General features: G+C 41.6%; 1 protein-coding gene across 6 annotated transcripts in view; it reads right to left on the bottom strand.

Annotated features, from left to right (window-relative positions):
• Positions 1–19,543, bottom strand: part of KAT6B (lysine acetyltransferase 6B) — a 231,578-nt gene that overhangs the window by 46,980 nt on the left and 165,055 nt on the right. For all 6 annotated transcript variants that reach the window (XM_014601453.3, XM_019497179.2, XM_059729742.1 and 3 more), the window contains 4 exons: positions 19,225–19,340; positions 17,895–18,036; positions 8,741–8,902; positions 5,602–5,695 (listed from right to left, as the gene is read on the bottom strand). In XM_014601453.3, coding sequence (XP_014456939.1) covers positions 5,602–5,695; positions 8,741–8,902; positions 17,895–18,036; positions 19,225–19,340 — 514 coding nt within the window. The remainder of the gene's footprint in view (positions 1–5,601; positions 5,696–8,740; positions 8,903–17,894; positions 18,037–19,224; positions 19,341–19,543) is intronic.

Below are 19,543 nucleotides of genomic sequence, written 5' to 3'. Positions count from 1 at the left end.
TTCTAGCAGGACTGCAAAACATGGGTAGATCAGCTGCATTGAAACGGTCACAACAACCAATACTTTCATTATATACCACCATATCATTGAAACCTGCTTAAAGACTGGGTATCCCAATAGTGTGGGCAATACTATGGATTACTGCAGACACTCAAGCAAAGACACAAAATGCTTGTAGCAAACAATTATCTAGTGTACGCAAAGATGGATTATGTTCTATGATTATGAGACAGCTTTGTCACTAGTTTACTTTTGAATATATCGAGACCTGACCTATAAAACACTTAACTTGGGAAGATACCGCTCACTCCCCAACACCTCTTTACATAGATCCCTCAGGGAATAATCTGATTATTATATCAACCAGGTCCTAGAAACCATGGAGCAGGCTGCCTCTGGCACAATGCTACAGTTGCTTTCTAAAAAACCTCAGCAGATCCACTTCAGGATACTAAGCAGCCAAGCACGAAAGCCTGCTTTGTGTAGGATGCTATAAAATGGAGGTGAAAGCCATGCCTTCATTCAACTCCACAAAGAATGCAATATTCTGGAATCCAAGTGTATGTACATGTGTGCACACACATGTGCATGTGTGTTTTTGCATAAGCTCAAGATATGTTCCCCCTGGACCAACAGTAAGAGCCCATCTGATCTTCTGGTAAAGACAAACTAAGTGTGAGAAATCCAAGTAAAAATGTCTGCCAGGTATCAGATCCCATGTAATTTAAACTGCGCACAAGCAGGATGTATTTAAAAAACAAAACAATTAATAGGATATAACTAATCAGTTACATAAAATGCTTATACAACCATAATTTCTTTTAAGTGGCCTAAAAATTTTCCAAAATATCAGGTCTGGACACACACAAAGTCAAAAGGTGTGATATTTTAATTCTGTATACCGATCAGCATAAACCATGAAAGAGATGTTATTGCTATGCATTTTACTGTTTTGACACATTTCTCAGAACTGCAAAACCATGAAACATTACATTACCAAATCAACTTTACAAGCTGGTGAACCCAATTTTGATTTTTGGACTAAAAACTAGGCTGGTTACCTTTACAGAGTCAATTGATATAAGTGATTATCACTTAACAAAAAGTAAGATTCAACAATTCTTTCTGGTTCAAACACAGAGGAAAATTTTGTGTGATGTTATTTTGTAAAGAAAGTTGTTGTTATTTTTTTAAACCAGTACTGTGTCTAAGTTACAAACTCTTTGTGACAAGTTCATGAGAACACATGAACACTGTGCAGACCAATGTTTTAGGTAAATGTTGTGATTCCTACTCAAATCTCTTCTTGTGCAGACAGGTAAGAAAGAGAGGGCTTAATTTTATCCTATATAGCATGTTGTGCATTGTGCCCTGCTTCTTCAGATCGTTGTGTAAATAGAAGCACTTTCTTCTAAGTACATGATTATTAAACCTGCTATTCTCAAAATAGGTGGCAATGAGCAGAAAAATGAGATTCATGAGAGATAGTACTATTAGACCTGACCTATACTGTACAGTTTTGCAGGCATCCACGTTCACAGCTCCCTGTGGTGGAAGAACCCTTTCTTTTTGCCAAAAGAGTAACAGCAACTCTGAAAGCGACAGAAGGTTTCTGCTCCCACACAGCAGCCAGTAAGGAGCACATGTAAATGTGCATGGGCTTTTTGCTAGCTGCCATGGTCCCTTTAACAGCTGATGCCTCCCAGGGTGTATGTGCACCCTGCCAACACAGCTGCTGTAGTGGACCATGCAGTTTCTGCAGGAGCTGTCAGAAGTTGCACAAGTAGAGACATGCTCTGGTGGCTTCCTTTGGCAGCTGCTTCTAGAATGCTTCTGCCAGCAGAAGCCTTGTAGTGCCGACAAGTTCTCAGACATTCCAATGAAAAGCAGTCTGGGAAATGGAGAGAAGAGTACATATGGAGATAAGCAAAAATTATGAAATGGGAAAGAAAAAGCATAAGCTATCTCAGTTTCTTCTTGAAAAAAATTATTTGTCATTCATCAATCCACTAGGCAGCACTTAGCCTACTCTGCAGGATGAGGCCCACATAAATGCAAGGCAGCTGAAACCTTATCTGAGGATATGCCTTCACTGCTGGTATGCAGGTTATCTTAGTCCAGTTAAAAGCATCCCTGTAACAAAATTATACCTCAGTTACTAGGTCCTCACTGTTACTATACTTCACCATGGGTGTTCCTAGGACTCGAGGTGGCATATCTCATGGTTCATTATTCTTCTGAAAGCTGAGTGATGCTCTGACCAATTCTTTTCCCAATTAATTGTTGGAGAACATGCCTGTCCTCCTGGAACATTGAGGGCCTTGTGGGACTGCAATCTACGATTTTGAACACTAAAATGATTTAGCTCGGGTCTTCACAGTAAAGTGGATAGATCACGTGCCCAAGGAGAAGCAAAACCTCAGCTCTAATCCATGCCTGGCAGGTGTTTCAGAGAGCCCAGGTTTAGGGTATGAATTAACTTTGAGAAGTTTTTAAGTATGGACAGTCAGGAGGTTGGCGGCAATGGCCTTAGTAGAAGCCTCAGCTAGCTCAGCAAGTACAACTCTCTAAAGTCCTCTCTCTAAAATCCAAGGAACTAGATTCACTGTAAGCTCTTTACAGAAGAATAAACGGGACACAAAAGCTCCTGCAGGGCTACTTCCAAGGCCTGAATATTCCCACCGGATAATATAGCACATAGCAAAGTTATTGGGAGGAACTCCAGGAGGAGATTGAGATATCTGTGCACTGCATTCCTGAACATTCTGGACTTAATTAAATAATAAAACACAGTACATCTCAGAGAGCTAAGCACAGATGAAGCAAAGTCACCTCTCACTTAAGAGACTTAAGGGCCACCTAGGTTTTGAAATATTGTTGGCAGCTTGGTAGGTATCACTCTGCCTTCTGAGTCAGCTCAAATCCAAAATATTCCAACCTGGTTTTACATGGGCTTGAAGTTATTTTACTACAGCCTCTTTCAGACAAGACAAAAACTGAAGGGTCTTGATCACTTGTGGCAGCTGAGGCCCCTGACAAATATTAAAACAACAGTGTGACTGGGATAAAAAAAACCATACAGCCCATTCCAAACATCACACCTTCTACCTACCAGATGTGCATGGCAGAAGACATGACAGGGCATTAAATTCCTCTGATTGCAATCATGCCACTGAGTTGCTGTCCCAGTGGAGGGAAGGAGACACTCTAACCCACACCCAGGGCTGCCTCTAGCTCCTAGCAAGTACCAAACCCAGAGTTCAGCCCTGGATAGTTCCTGGACTGGTTTGAGACCTGGGGCTGTCTAGGGCAGGTATGACAATAAGCTGACTGTCTGACCTAGCCCTGTCTGGGATCAGGTCCAACAATCATCTGACTGTTCCTCCATCCCTGGGTTCACATGCTGTCCTGCTATCTCAGGATCCACATGTAGGTACCTACTGAAATTAGGGAGGAAAGCAGGCAATTTTGCAGTCCAAGATTGTGGTGCCCACTGCCATTTTCATAGTTTTTCACAGCAAGGGCCCCCACCCCCATGCTGCTGACTGGCTGACAGAGCTGCCCTTCAGGTGGTACCACCTCTCACCACTGACTGGTGGAGAAGGGTGGGACCACATGACAGCCAGCCCTCTCAGCCAATCAGCAATGGAGGGAGGAGGGGCCAGCCACCATCTTGGCTCCTTTTCTGTGCTCCAGCAGCAGTGAGAACTGCTGGGTCCCACTGGAGAGCCAGCATTTTATTTTCAGGATTTTTTTTTTCCAGTGATTCCACTGAAAATCATGGGGAAGGCCACTTTTCACAGAAACTGCCTCAAACTGCAGTTTCTGCAAGAAACACAAAATTGCGATTTGAGTAGATCTCTATCCATTTGCTCCAGGACATCTACAAATTGTGGTCAGACCAGGTCCCTACAGCCTAGAACTTTAAAGCATCTTGCTCTTCAGCCCATGCAGGCCTGCAGAGCAAAAGTGAGAAAGGCTGCTGGGCCTGGCAGCTGCCAGACCCCTGGCAAACAGAGAAACCCTTGACTCTCCACACTGGAGAACCTCACAACCACCAGCCCATTTTTTACATCAGCAGGGAAGCTTTCCTGGCCCTGATGTTGACTCCTCTCCCCAAGCTGATGCCAACAATCAGCCAATTCTCAGCACTGATCTGAGGGTGCTACACATTCAATTTATGTTACCATACAAACAAGCCACAAAGACGTTTTACATATTTTGTAGAATACCTTTGTGACTTGTTTACCATTTTATGGCACCATAAATCAGCTGAATGTGTAGCACTGTTATTATTTATGGTGAAATTAACATGTTAATCGCCCCATAATTCTAAAGTATGCCATGGGTTTGAGGTTCACAAACTCTTTTTAAGAGCAAGTGTTGATCTGATGCCCAAGGGAAATTTCTACTTAGCAGTTACTTTCCTAAACTCTTCCAGTTTTAAAAGTATATTGTATTCTCTACTTTCTGCTCTGTGAAATGTTAGTATACACAGTAAGACAGCTGTTGTGTTCCACTCCAGTGGTGGATGAATTTCAATGGCGGATGAAGTGATCCAGTTCTATCTGTACCTATCTCACAGGGGTGTTGTGAAGCTTAATTGTTTGCAAACCTATTGGCTGAAAAGCACTATAGAAGTATTTTTATTAATCTGAATGTAGTCATGCTCAGTAGAACACTGCAAGACAGAGAACTTCAAAATTCTATAGTCACAAGCTATTGTCTTAGCCCTGCTGTTATACTGTAATGTACTCTATTTACACTTAAATGCTTCTGCATGCTCCTTGAGGACAGGAATCTGATTATCTTAACTGTTCATAATACTTTAACAACTAAAAAGTCAAAGTGAAAACTCAATTCCCCATTTCACTAGTCGTATGCAACATATGCCAATCCTGATTCTAAAACTTCTCTCTAACTTAGCAGCACTGACGGCATTTATTTGAAACACTTATCCACAGAATTTTGTTTTTAACTTTTAACTGAGGAAATTAGGGTGACACATGTACAAATGTTGCCTAGGCTTTTCAAGTAGGTTAGATGTACAACTCTGCATAATAACACAGCAAGCAAGAATATAACCATGAATACCAATTTAGAAATTTGCAACAAAGCAGGGTTTTCACTACAGAAGGTAGGTAATGAGATTCCTTTTTTGGAAGAAAAATTGAAATATTATGCTCCCTCTTCATAACAATTGTTCAGCTAAAATATATTACAAGTTTTAAAAAAAATCAGAATGTGGAGAATGCCTTGGACTAACACCTTCTTTAGCTTTAATCACAAATAATTGCCTCTTCTTGTACTAATGAGCAGTGCAAAATGGAATGTAATTTAGACAATTCATTCAGGGTAATAGCTTTGTGAGCTAATATTACTGCAGAGAGATCTATTCTCAATTTCCTGGAGTACAATAACAGAGCAGCAGTAAGTTCTTCACTTCAGGGAGCTTTTCTAGCCTATGTAAATATAAATAGAAATCCCATTATCTATTGATAAAAATAACAAAGCAGGTTAAATAAAGTTTTATATGTTACTGTTTCCCATAACAACCATCAGCTCCCTGGATCATGAATGTAAATAAAGCACTTCACTTACTGAAATCAATGAGAAACCTTCCAAATCCTTGCCTTTGGTATTGGGGCATGATCATTATGCAGGAGACATTGTACTTCTGCTGGCAAAGCTTTTCCTGAGGGAAGGAGAAACAGATCAAGTATGTCAAAGCACTGCCTGCTGAAGTGGGCAATTCCCTGCATCTGCCACTGCCCTTGTAAAATATTCCAGTAAGGTGAACAGATATATCTGGTCAGTACCAAAACAGAATAATTCTATGGTATTAATTAATTATAAAAGAGAAGCATCAGTCAAATGCACCCTCTATTTTTTTTTTATTAACTGACTAGTCAGCACCTTAAAAATTAAACATAAATACCTAAGGAATTGCATAAACAGCATAATGAAGGTTAAATGCAGCATGGGGGAAAAATTATTTTCATGCTTCACTGACTATTCTGTCAGGGATATAAAAAGGGGAAAATAATATCTACATACTCACTGAAGACAGCAAGTTGGGCTTGCAGCAATTGTTAGATAACTTACTGCTGCCTCTCACCTGAGCAAATACATCTAACACTTGTGCAATTGTTTAACTAAAGTGATATTTGAAGCATGTGCAGCTTTTTTCACAGCCAAATGCATTCTCCCCTGAATACAAAGTGAAGGCAAAATGCTTGGGCCATCAGAACCCGCAACTCTTAACAAAAAAAAAAAAAAATCACATGACCACAAAGGCAACAGAAGCAAAGATTACACCGACTGCATAAGACAAAGGAAAAAGAGGGGACAACTAAACTAGGAAGCAGTTCTTGTAATATAGCCCAAAGAATTTTTGGCTTTCTTAGTTTAACAACTAGATGCAATAAAGAGGCAGTAACATTCAAATAGAAAATGTCCAAAATTGACACACCACGGTTCTAAAGCAGGCCTTGTGCTGCATTTAACAATACTACAGTTAACTTTAATTGACCATTTGAATGAAGCTAACTTCATGAAAGACAAGTCAAACCAGTGAAATCCAGGTTGGCGGATTCTACAAAAAGCTGCAGGAACAAAAGAATTAGTAGGAAGCTACTTAAGATAGCCACGCCTAAGGAGATACCAAATAGCACATCCCAGCAAGCCCACTTCAAACCACTCTCCTGTGGCTCTGAAATCTGACTACCCCTTTGCTATATTTCACAAAAAAATTTACCAGCTCCTGCAATAATTTATAGAGATAGTACAGCTTATGACCCCAAATTTTTGAGCTGACAGTCATGGAATATACTTCTGAGGATTTTTTTTGTATCCACCACAAAAGATTCAGGGATACTTTACCAATAAAAAAGGCATTTGCTACTTTAGACAAGACCCCTTTCATACAAGCATTCAAAGCATGTTTGACTTCGATGCTCAAGCGCTTTCCTGAATCAGTGCCAGGGACAACATTTGGGATGATAAACATAACAATGGACAGGGACTAAGTGAGCTGTTGAGAGTAATGGGCCAAAATATAGGTGGGGTGGGAAACAGAACAACAAATTCCAGTCTTCATCTGGAATGCGAACAAGTCTTGCCTACTAAAGTTGTACCATATTCATTTACATACCACACATACCCTTTCCCCAAAAATCAGCCCTCCAAAATTGGAGTGCACATCTTAAACAGGGAAACTGATTTTTTTTTCTGGAACAGAAGCAGGGAGGAATAGAAGCATGCATATACCGTGCTCAAACAGATACCAAAATGGCTCAAGCCTCTCTCAGGCCCAGCAAACAGAAGGGGAAGAGTCCAGTGTTAAGTCTTTCACAGCTGCTAAGGAATTTGCGGTAACTACTGATTGAGCACATCAGCTTGTGCCTGAAGCAGCAAGTAACCTGCCTTACAGTGTCTCAGTCTTTGATGAGGCTTGTGGTGTGGAAACAACAGTATTTTTTACAGGAACTTTCATAAAGGACTGTTTACAATGAAGTAGTAACAGTCTGGCTATGGCCCTTGCAATGGTCTAGGAGTCAGCTTTGTTGCGGTCCTAAAATACAAGAAACTCTTCCAGATTCACAGAGTCTGTTTCCTAGGATGCCATGCTTCCTGGAAACTATGTTTCCAGAAGGACTTGCTCTGTCACAGTCGCCTATGACAAATCTTTTTTTTGACATTCTGCTTTCCCAAAGATAAGGTGCATATCTTTTGGGATGCAAGGGCATGAGGTATGCAAGGAAACATGGTAAAAATCTTTTTAAGAACCATATCTGGAGAGAACTGAATTAATCCAAAAGCACCTCAGTACAGGTGCTACTTTGATCATTAAGATGATTTCTTTAAAAATAATTCTATTCTGTTGGATCACATCTGGCTGAGAAAAATTTTCAGGGGGAATAAAAAAATATCACCTGATTTTCAAATTTTTGATGCTATTTAATATTACATAGAAGCCATGTGTGTACCAAGACAAAACTTCTTATTTAAAAGTTGACAGAAACAAACGTATGCTTCTTCTAATTCCAAACAACTCAACTTGTACCTTACAATTGATTTCACTGTATTTCCTTGATAAGGGCTATTTTAAAATTACTTTCCCTATAAGAGGGATTATTTTAGAAATCAAAGCAATGCTACAAATTGGTAAGATATATACTATGAAATTTAGTAATTTTGGACTAGATTGTCAAAACTTTGATGTGTAAAAAACTGCATTAAAATCAAGAGTGTGTCTGTGTGTGTAAGAATGCACTGAGCCAGTTATCAGCTATAAACCTATTTTAACCTGAAAAAAATGTGAATGCATATGACAAATGCATACATTCCACATGCCTAGAACTACTGGAATTCAGACGTGGCATATTTATGCAGAAACAGCCAAGGAAAAAAATAAGGGGGGGAAAGGGGGGGGGGGGGTCGCCTGGAGGGAATTGTGTCACACCATCTAATTATAATCACCAGAACACCTGTAAAACAGATTTAACTGAATATATGCAAAATTTCTCAGTTTATATCAATTTTTGGTGTAAAAAGATATTTTTAGTGGTCGTTAGTGGAATAGATATTTGTTTGAGGTTTGCTAAAAGTTTTTGAAAATCTGAAATCCTAAGCAATTTGAAAAGCCAATGAAAAAACACAAGTACTTTATGCAATTAGCTTTATAATACTTAAAACATTTATATGCAACTTAACATGCGTAAAGGAGATACTGTTTTACCTTAGAGAAATATCCAACTAAGTGGCAGCCTTTTTCATCGTTTTTTGTGAGAACATAGAAGAGGAATGGCTCAACATCATAATACAAGGTTTTGTGGTCCAGAAAGAGCTTGGCTAACAAGCAAAGATTTTGGCAATAAATTTTGCTCACATTTCCATCAACCTAAAAAGGATAAATAATGTTATATATCTAAACACATCACAATCTTTTTTAGCATAACATTGTGTGTTATACTTACTACATACTTATTAAAACAAAATACAACCCCTCTTGACATTAAAGAAAAAAGTAGTTTAACTTTGGAATACAAATCCCTTGACTTCCAAGATGGAGAATTCTGCTATTAGAGGTAATTGTTTTGAATTAGTAAACATCATCTTCAAAAGATCTGGATGTGTCAAACAAGCAAGATAATTTTACCTGGTAACTGTTCCAGTGAGACATTGTTACGTCTTTCATTTATTCTCCTTTAATCAAACAGAGATGAACAGCAGACACTGAAAATATACCATTATAATAACTAACTTAAGTTCTGGATCACTGCAGAAAGGGTTGCCAGCAGCAGTAGCACAGAATATGTGGCATTATTCAGAATCCCTGAAATATGGGGCTAACAAATGGGTTGCCACTTTACAGGTTATAAGCAGCTACCAGCAAATTGCCCATCAAGAAGGACGGCGGGGACGAGGGGGGAGAGAGAGGGGCGAGGTCAGCGCCATGCCGCCGCCACCCCACGATGCGACCGCCTCCAAGGAGCAGGGCCGGGGGGGAGGAGGTAGGGGAAGACCAGTGCTCTGCCCCCTCTGTCATGGCGGCAGTCCGTCATGGCCACCCCACTACGTTTCTTCTGCCACCACCCCGTGCCACTACCACCTCCAAGGAACAGAGCCGGGGGGAGGGAAGGCCAGCAGCGCTGGCCTTGTCCCCCTGCTCCATCCCCACTATCATGGTGGCACTCCATCCCCGCCGTCATTCTCCCCTCCCATCCTCCCCATTCTGTCCCTTCCGTCATTCTTGATGGGCAATTTGCCCTGCACACAGCACTGGCTGGAGCCCCGCCCCGCTGGGAGCCCCGCCCCCCCAAATGTTACAGACAGACACACAGACAGATGGACTAAGCCCTTTAAATATAGATAATAAGAGAAGATAAAATTCTGTGCTAGGGTAAGGGTGCTTCTGGGTGAGAAAAAAATATTTTTATGCTAAGCAACATAATTAATCTATGTCTGCTGTGAGTATGCGAGTTCTGATTTTGATAGCTGCAGCTAGGCCAAGCACAAATGCCTATTTTTAAAGCCACAAACAGTTACTTCTTGAAACAGGAGGCGGCCAACAGACAGCTTTCCAACACAGTTTTACAAATTGCTGACCTAGGAGCCCATGGCACAATACCAAAAGAAACTAAATACACCCTTAAAAGACACTACCTCTGGAAGCATAAAAGACGATAAATCCTTCCATCTTCCTAAGACTCCCTGCCAGGCAACTTTTACTTATTACCCAAGATCCACAAACCTGGTAATCCAGGATATCACACTGACCCTAATGGATGAAATTGCTGGCAACATTGACCCAATCCTATTCCCATATGCCACAGGATCTGCCAGTTATTTGAAAGATACCACAGATTTCCCAAAGAAACTAACTTCTAGCTACTACCATATTCACCAACATCCCCAATGAGAACAAATTGTAAGCTATAAAGAATATTATCCCCAACAAGGACACTGCTTCTTTTACCACTGCATTCTCCTGTTTTCTCCTCACACCTTAGTTCAGATTCAAGGATTCCCTATACCTACAAATGAACAACACTGTCTATACACATGTATGCCCCCTCCTCCCCCAGTGCAATATGTTAATATATTTACAAGAGACACTGAATTTTGCTTTGTCCACCCACAGATGTCCTCTGATTGCTTGGTATACCTAAAGTACACTGATGACATCTTCATCATATGGACATATGGGAAGGAATCTCTAGAAAAATTCCACCAGGACTTTTAACAAATTTCACCCCTCCACCAGACTGGAATATTTCCCCCAGAACTTTATTTCTTGGGCACCACTGTGAAAGTTTACAATGACTATATCACCACCACACTGTAATTAGAAAACAACCAACCACTATAGCTATAGCAGGTTAACTACTTGTTTTTCTCTCTCCTGCCCACCCTATCCCTCCCAGCACCTCCCCTTCATTCTTATTCCCTCTGCCCTATCCTTTGTGTTCTAAACACTGTTTTCCATTTAGAAGCTCTGCTTCTGCAGTCCCTTCAGAGCATCTGATGAAGTTGCTGCTTATAAAAGTTTATACCACTCTGATTTTGTTAAGGTGTGATTTAGTATAAGGTGCACATCTACCCTGTCTTCTGCCTGACTTAAGACTAACACAGCTAACTATTTCTCTTTGTTCAAGGAAAGAGCAGACAATGAAAGCAGGAGCCATTTTCCTATATTCTTCTTAAAGATAAATTCTTACTTGCAGCTACAATTCTTTGCTGATGGGAATATTTGTCTTTTATTTACACAGCAAGCATGGCTGTGAACAGAACTAGGAAACAATTCCTACATTCTAATCCACTTCCAAGGACAGCTCCTGGTAGGGTTTGGGCAAACCCCAGCTTACCTGCTTTTAAACATATACCATTTTTGCTAACTCACTGAGGCATAGGATTGACTTTGGCCAGGACAGACATTCAAAAAGCCTGAGCCTGAATTGATTCACTCTTTGCAAGTTAGTCTAAGTTTCACAGCTTGAACTGATTAAGAACTGGACATTCTCTGTTAAATCAGGAAATGCAGCTACATGCCTGCAGTGGCATAAGACAGAAGCTTGGGGGCACTAGAGCATGCCTCCCAGCCACTGGCAAAGGGGAGGGAAGAGAGACACCCTCCAAGGCTCTCACCTCTCCCTGCTGGAGTGGACAGAGCGTGGCCAGGCAGCAGCACAACACGAGCTTGAGAAGGGTGAGGGGCAGCTGCTGCCAGACTCAGGAGTGGGTATGGGGAAAAAGTCTTTTTTCTGAAACAAGCATGTATTGGACACAACAATTTGCAAAGCATACAATAGGGAACTACCAAAAATCTACGCCTAAGCTAAGACATGCCTAAGCTACACCCAGTAAAACACAGCATACGCAACTTAGTCTAACTTAAAATGTAAACCAGGAAGACAAGAATTCGTTTTACTAATCCTGATGGCAGAGTGTTCCCTTACAGCCAGACATTCAGAAAGGCTTTGTTTACGTATTCCCACCTTTTACACATTCTACTTTATAATGTAAATGTAGCTCTCTGCATTCTTTGGTGATGTTGTCTGCAGCTTCCCTTAACTACATCTCCAGCATGTGCGATGATGGTCAGGTCTTTAACAACACTTCCCACTTCTCAGTCTGGTCCTGCAGGTGTTAGCTCTGGGCTCACAGGTGCATCCCTGCCTGGCTGCAGGCAAGCCACAGAGACTGCAGCCAACCCCCAGGGGTTTTGGGGGGAGAGGGAACAGAGGAAGATATTAACTCAGTCCCTGTCTGGCTGCAGGCAAGCTGTGGAGGTGCAGCTGGTGCTGGCAAACCTCAGCCGCGGTCCCCAAGGTTTGCCAGCAGAGGGGGCAGGGGAGGGGATAGAGGGAGGAATTTGCCTCAGGAGCCATGGCAGACCAGCGTCTGGCCACACCCTGCCCCTGCTCTGGCTAGAGAGCAGAGTGGAGGGGATAGCCCAGCTCACTGGAGCAGAGCTCCATCCAGCCCAGAAAGAATGCTGGGAGAGTGATTTAACTTAAACCAGCAAGGGGTTAGAGAGCTAGACGATGCATCTCAAGAGCTAGATGATGTATTCTCTGGGCAGCTAGCAGATGCCACACAGGCGAGGGAGGTGGTGGTCATGGGAGATCTAAACTATCCAGATATCTGCTGGGAGGAGCAGACGGCCAAAACAAGCCGCTCATGGAGGTTCTTACACTGTGTGCAGGACCTATACCTAACCCAGGTGGTGTCTAGTCCCACCAGGGGTAGTGCCTTGCTGACCTGGTCTTAGCAACAGGGGATGATCTCGTGGGGAACATGCAAGTTCATGGTAGCCTGGGAGATAGTGGCCACCACTTGGTCGAGTTCACTATCCAGCGAAGGGTGGGTAAAGTAACTAGTGGGACTAAGGTGTTGGACTTCAGAAGGGCCAACTTTAGCAAGCTTAGAAGGCTAGTTAGTAAGGGGATACAACTCAAGAACATAGAGCATATGGGGGTCCAGGAGGGTTGGAGGTATCTCAAGGGAGTGATCTTTGGGGCTCAAAACGAGTCTATCCCATTACGTAGGAAGGGAGGTAAGGGGGCAAAAAAGCCCCCTTGACTGAACAGGGAACTCCAGGAGAGTCTGGGGGCAAAGAAAGAGATGTATAGGCAATGGAAGCAGGGAGCAGCCACCAAGGAGGAATATATCTCCCTGGTGCGCTATTGCAGGGAATCAGTTAGACAGGCCAAGGCAGGGCTTGAGCTCAGGCTGACTTCAACAATCAAGGACAATAAAAAGTCCTTCTTTAGGTATATAGTGGGCAAAAGGAAAGCTCAGAGCAACATAGGACCCCTGCAGGACAGATCAGGACACTTGGTGGTTGACGCAGGGAAAAAAGCGGAGCTCTTCAATGAGTTCTTCGCTTCAGTATTTCTAAGTACCGACCAAGCCGATTCCCCCACCTCGATCATTGATGGATGTCCACAGGGCACCAGTCTGCCTACAGTTAGTTCTGAAATTGTTAACAAGCTCCTGGAGGAGCTGGATAGGTACAAGTCAGCAGGCCTGAATGACCTCCATCCACGGCTGCTGAAAGAATTGACCAGTGTCATAGCTGAGCTGCTGGCACAGCTGTTGGAGCACTCGTGGTGCTCCGGCCAGGTCCCCGAGGACTGGAAAAGGGCCAATGTGGTGCCCATTTTCAAGAAAGGGAGAAGGGATGAGCCAGGTAACTTTAGGCCAGTCAGTCTTACCTCTATTCCTGGGAAAATGCTAGAGAAAATAATCAAAGAACACATTTGTGCAGGCCCAGTAGGGGAAACGATGCTGAGGGGAAACCAGCACAGGTTCATCACAGGTAGATCCTGCCTGACAAACCTTGTAGCCTTTTATGACCAGGTTACACGCTGCCTGGATGCAGGAGCCGAAGCTGATGTCATCTTCCTGGACTTTAGGAAGGCCTTCAACACAGTTTCGCATCCTATCCTCATTGGGAAGCTAGCAGGTTGTAGAGTGGATGCCTACACGGTCAGGTGGGTGGCCTACTGGCTTAGGGACCGCACACAGAGAGTGGTGGTGGATGGTTCCTTCTCGGCCTAGAGGGAGGTGGGCAGTGGGGTCCCACAGGGTTCAGTCCTCGGACCGATATTATTTAATATCTTCATTAGCAATTTGGACGAGGGCGTGGAGAGCACCCTCTCCAAGTTTGCTGATGATACCGGCTGACCTGGACAGGGTTGGATCAATGGGCAGAGAGAAATAGGATACAATTTAATAAAGAAAAATGTAAGGTACTCCACCTGGGAAGGAGGAACCCCCAGCACACCTATAGGTTGGGGAGTGTCCTTCTCAGCAGCTTGGAGGCAGAGAGGGATCTTGGAGTCATAATTGACTCCAAGATGAACGTGAGCCGGCAGTGTAACGAGGCCATCAACAAGGCCAAATCGCACCTTGTTGTGCATTAACAGGTGCATGACTAATAGATCAAAGGAGATGATGCTCCCCCTCTATGCGGCACCGGTCAGGCTGCAGTTGGAGTATTGTGTCCAGTTTTGGGCGCCGCACTTCAAGAGGGACGCGGAGAATCTGGAGAGGGTCCAGAGGAGGGCCACTCGCATGATTAGTGACCTTCATGATAGCCCCATGGGGGGAGGTTGAGAGCGCTGAATCTCTTCAGCCTTCACAAGAGATGGCTGAGGAGAGATCTTGTGGCCGCCTATAAATTTATTCGGGGAGGTCAACGGGGAATAGGGGAAGCACTGTTTACTAAGGCATCCCAGGGAGTGACTAGGAATAACAGGTGTAAACTAGTTGAGAGTGGATTTAGGTTAGATATTAGGAAGAAATTTTTCACAGTAAGGGTGGCCAGGATCTGGAATGGGCTTCCAAGAGAGGTGGTGCTATCACCTAGCTTGGAGGTCTCCAAGAGGAGGCTAGATAGTCACCTGGCTGGGGTCATCTGACCTCGGTCCTCTCTCCTGCCGGGGCAGGGGATTGGACACGATGATCCATTGTGGTCCCTTCTGACTCAACAATCTATGAATCTAGGGGTTTGGGGCAGACACTGCATAAACCGATTTGAGCCAAATCAATTAAGTCTGATACTGCATTCAACCAGGTTTGTCTCAAACTGATTCAGTCATTTTCAAACTGGTTTATGTGCACTGAACATCTGTTCTGTTACAGGTTTAAACCAGTTTCTGATCACTTAAACTGGTTTATGTGCAATGTCTGTCCCTAGCCTTTGGGTGGATTAAGTACTAACTTGGACATAAAAAACTCGACTTAAGGGCTAACAAGTACTGCTACAAACATTAGAACAAATAATGTCACATATAGCACTTGAGAACTTAATCAATTATTTAAACATTCTTGCAATTGCCTCTTTTGTATAAACCTGGAGATGATGTTCTTTTTATCTATATGCAAGCAAATGATAACATCAGCCAGTCCTAATGCTGTGCTGTTTTAATGGGCGACTTCCAGACAATAAAAGAAATTACAGCACAACTACTTTGTTCAACTGTTCAGAAGCAAAAAGGGACTACATCTCGGTTGGAGGCAGCCACCAATAGTTTCCTGACTATTAAAGCAGTGGCTTCTTAGCCTTTTTAAACTCGAGGCACCCCTCAAGAAACACGAGGCATCCTTTCTAAAACGGCAGCTCTCCGTTTTTACTTGTTTTCTGACTACAGATATGTAATACAATGTTTCTACTGTTGCAAAAAACTCAGATGGACCACAGCAGGGCAGAACTGTTTTGACACTTATGGATTCCTCTTTGAAATCTCTGGGTTTATCTTGTGAATCATGGTTGTACATCTAACAACGCTAACATTTCATGGCATCGCTGCAGGACCCGTGAAAGGATCCCAAGGCAACCCAGGGTGCTGTGGCATTCTGATTGAGAACCACTGTATTAAGAATTATGACATCAAACTCTTTTTAGATCTATCAGGGTTCTGCAATGGAAGGAGGGCCCCTAAACACAACATGTTCTAGGTGGATCTTCTGTTTGTTGGAGAAACAGGAGTAAAGCAGCCCATTCCTTTCATTGTCCTGCCAAAAAAGAATGAATGAGTGCAGTCTGTAGGAATCCTATCACCTCCTCATTAAGCACCTGCAGTTCTCTAAATTAGAACTAAGGACCCTAGCCAACACTCCAACCAAAGTGGGGAGAATTATTCTTTAGGCATCTCAGTAACTCCTTTCCAAGTCCCACTTAAATGTAATAGTAAAAAAAAACAACTAAGAGTCCAGATTTTCCTTTCCAATACATTTTGCCTTCCAAGGCTCTTTTACAAATTGCCCTGAAAAAGACTGCTATAAAAAACATGAAGAATGAACTAAGTTTTATTTTATGGGCTGGCACTCGCTATTAGGTTAGCACTATGTAACAGGATAGCAAGATTCCCCTGTTACCTTACTCTGTTAGCAGGTGTTCAAAGAAGGCAGAGACTAAAAAATTACTCCTGACTCTCTGAAAGTCAGGGAAGTCTAATTCTTATCATGCACTTAAAAGGTCTGCTGGCACTTTATGTCTATTAGAAGAGGGAGGAACATCCCCTGACCAACAAAGTTCTATGCCTGTCAAAGCCCTGCTATACAGACCATTATACCAGAAAATAAGTTCTTCTGCAGATAGAATTTGTGTCCTTCAAAGAAGTAAATTTTTAGTATAAAAAAGCCACAGAGACAGTGGAACTAGGTCTCCAACATTGGGAAGTAGGGTGTGGCGCAAACATATTGTGGGAAAGCATAAGAAAAGCAAAACCTGGGAAAAAGGTTTTGGCTAAGGTTGAGGTAATGCTAAACTGGAATTCTTTTGCTTAAAATTACCAAACCAGTGACTGACTCTAGACCAAGTCCTAATGTTCTGCTCATAGCTGGAACAGAGACAAACATCTGGCTAGACAAGAAAGGCAGTCATTCGTGCAATATGAAAATGCCAGGTCTGAGCAGCCTGTGATAGCTATGGTACTTTCATGGTGAGTGTGGTGTAAAAACACTTTCAGAACTTCTGTACAGAAATATTTGTGCTATTTCTTTGGAAAGAAGGCCCAGGATACTGGGCAGTCCTTTCTGCTAGTAATGTCTCTATCAATGTTTAAGGAATAGGAATAAGTAGGTTAAGGTAGCTGGTGCAGCTGTTAAACTTGCAGACACAAAGCTTGGAATATGGAATAGAGAATATTAGTTAAGTTCCGGGGTCTTTGCAAAACATAGTCATGTGGTCAACAGCCATTAAGAGGTTAATTCTAAAAAGATCACAAAGGAGAACACCCTACTGGCTTAACTTTTGAACTAACAAAATTAAAAGCTGTTTACTTTAGTTAGAGTCTCAACACACTGTGGGGTTAATATAGAAAAACAAAAGGCCTGACTTGGGACCTCAACACTCGTTGGTTATAGAGATATTTCTCAAACCATCTGAAGGAGGAATAATTTTAGTTTCAAGATTTAATACGCTAGGTACCCCAAGTCCACATGTATAAAACTTAAGTAAAAGGAAAAGAAGAAAGTGTTTTCTTTGCATAGTCTATATTCCCCCCAAAACCATACTTTCTATTCTTTCCTATCTCCCAAGAATAATTAAAGACAGCCAAAAATGAATAATTGAGTAAGAGGAAGTAAGGCCTTACCCTGACCAGAAGGAGAAAAACATGCAGTTAACAAGTTACCATTATCTAAAAGCTGCTTGCACAAGAAAGATAGAAAACTCTTAGGTTCTACATGATTTATGAGTACACCAGATACAAAGGTGGGAAAACTAACCTTTGAGGAAGAAAAAAAAGACTTACTTTTGGAGCACAATATTAATCTTGGATTAAATGTCTTTATTTTTCTTTTTCCACTTCGATTAGCAGATATCAAGTAATACAAATAACTTTCTTTTTTGGAAAACATCTGGATTTTAATATACTTACCTCAAACACTGAAAGGTCATTTCTTCGGTAGATTTCGTTAGCTGGAGGGTGGTACCAACCACACTTCTTTGAATGCCTTAGCAAAATGTTTTTACTTTTCATATATTTAAGACAAAATTCACACAGGTAAAGCTTTGGTAGTCTGTTGAAGTATAAAGATTATGAAGAATTTATTAATTTTAACAACAACAAAAAATACACATGCCTCCAGCCCACTAATTTAAAAAAATCATCAGAACATATCTGAAGTAAACAGTATTTTTTCTTGCCCTAATTATGTATTATAGGGAGAAAGATTAAAAACACGCATATCCATCCTTTGTTGGAAAGCACAGGAAAACTGATTTAAACTATTACCTTAAAAACACAACGATGGGGGCTTTGGTACAGTATTGATTCAACTGGGTCAACCTATGGGTATAAGTTTTTCATTGCTTCATTAGATCATATATCTTTTCTTACCCTAATTTCTATGAGATTTCCTTGTCTATGCTGTACTGCCACTTACTGACATACAGAAATTTCTAGCATTTGTCCTGGCATGATTAATGTATTTGATAGCTACACAAGATAGTAACAATGGTTTACTCCTTTTAACGCTTACAAGTATTTCAATGAATTCACATCCGCTCCACCCTCCATATCATTTAGTAATATGCATATACTGGGCTTTTAATTTTTCCTTGTAAATCACCCCAGAACATTGTTAGTCATTTTTGTTGTTTCTCTCTGTACTTGCATCTATTTGGTAAATAAACTGAACATGGTATTTCTAGGGGCTGTTTACTAACAACTACAGAGAAGAGCTATCAGTTGTCATGCCTTTGCAGCCAAGAATCACATTGCCTAGTTCTGATTCCATCCTACTGTCATGAACATATTACCCACTATTATCCAGACCCCCTTAAGAAATCAAATTATTTGGCAAGTTAGACCTTTCAACACAGTAGAAATTGAGAAAATTTACAGATGAATGAATATGGTATTACTATAAAAACCCAATAGTTAACACAAGTGAAAATGATCTACCCTCTGCACTTTGTTTGCCCTTTATTTCAGTATAACCCACTCCTGGCATGTTCCTTAGTTTCCAGTAAAAAGAGTGTATCATCTACGGGTGAGGCAAAAAGGAAGATATTGTTTATGGCATGTTTATACCATGTACAAGATTAAAAAATTGCTAATGAATTAGAAGTTTGGGGATTTACTTGAATGTATGCATTAAATTTAATTTAATCTGAAATACCATGAAACAACAACAACAACAAGGTAAAACCCCCTTTCTTCTCCATTACATAATATCATTCAATAGACCTGGTAACTATAGTACCTTGCATATTCCTGCGGGTAAGGCGAAGAGTACCAGGTCTGGATCTCAAACTTTCCAAATTCAATCACAGAAGGGTACCGTCCTGTTGTTTCACCAGTATTTTTACACCCAATTTTCTGTTAGGTATAACAAAAACAAAGGCATATTATAACAACATATGAAAGAAGAGTCATTGTGCACCTTCAATTTGACTTGTTTAAAACTAAAATGACTTCAAGTCTCTCAGGTTTTTTGCTGTCCAAGGTTTTTGGAAATCAACAGATACAATGCTATATAACCCAGGCATGCAGAAAATAAGCCTAAATTTGCATGCAGCAGT

Source organism: Alligator mississippiensis, chromosome 6 (genome assembly GCF_030867095.1).
Source record: "Alligator mississippiensis isolate rAllMis1 chromosome 6, rAllMis1, whole genome shotgun sequence".
Classification (NCBI taxonomy): domain Eukaryota; kingdom Metazoa; phylum Chordata; order Crocodylia; family Alligatoridae; genus Alligator; species Alligator mississippiensis.
The sequence above is the reverse complement of the archived record's forward strand: the minus strand, read 5'-3'. Positions and strand labels throughout refer to the sequence as shown.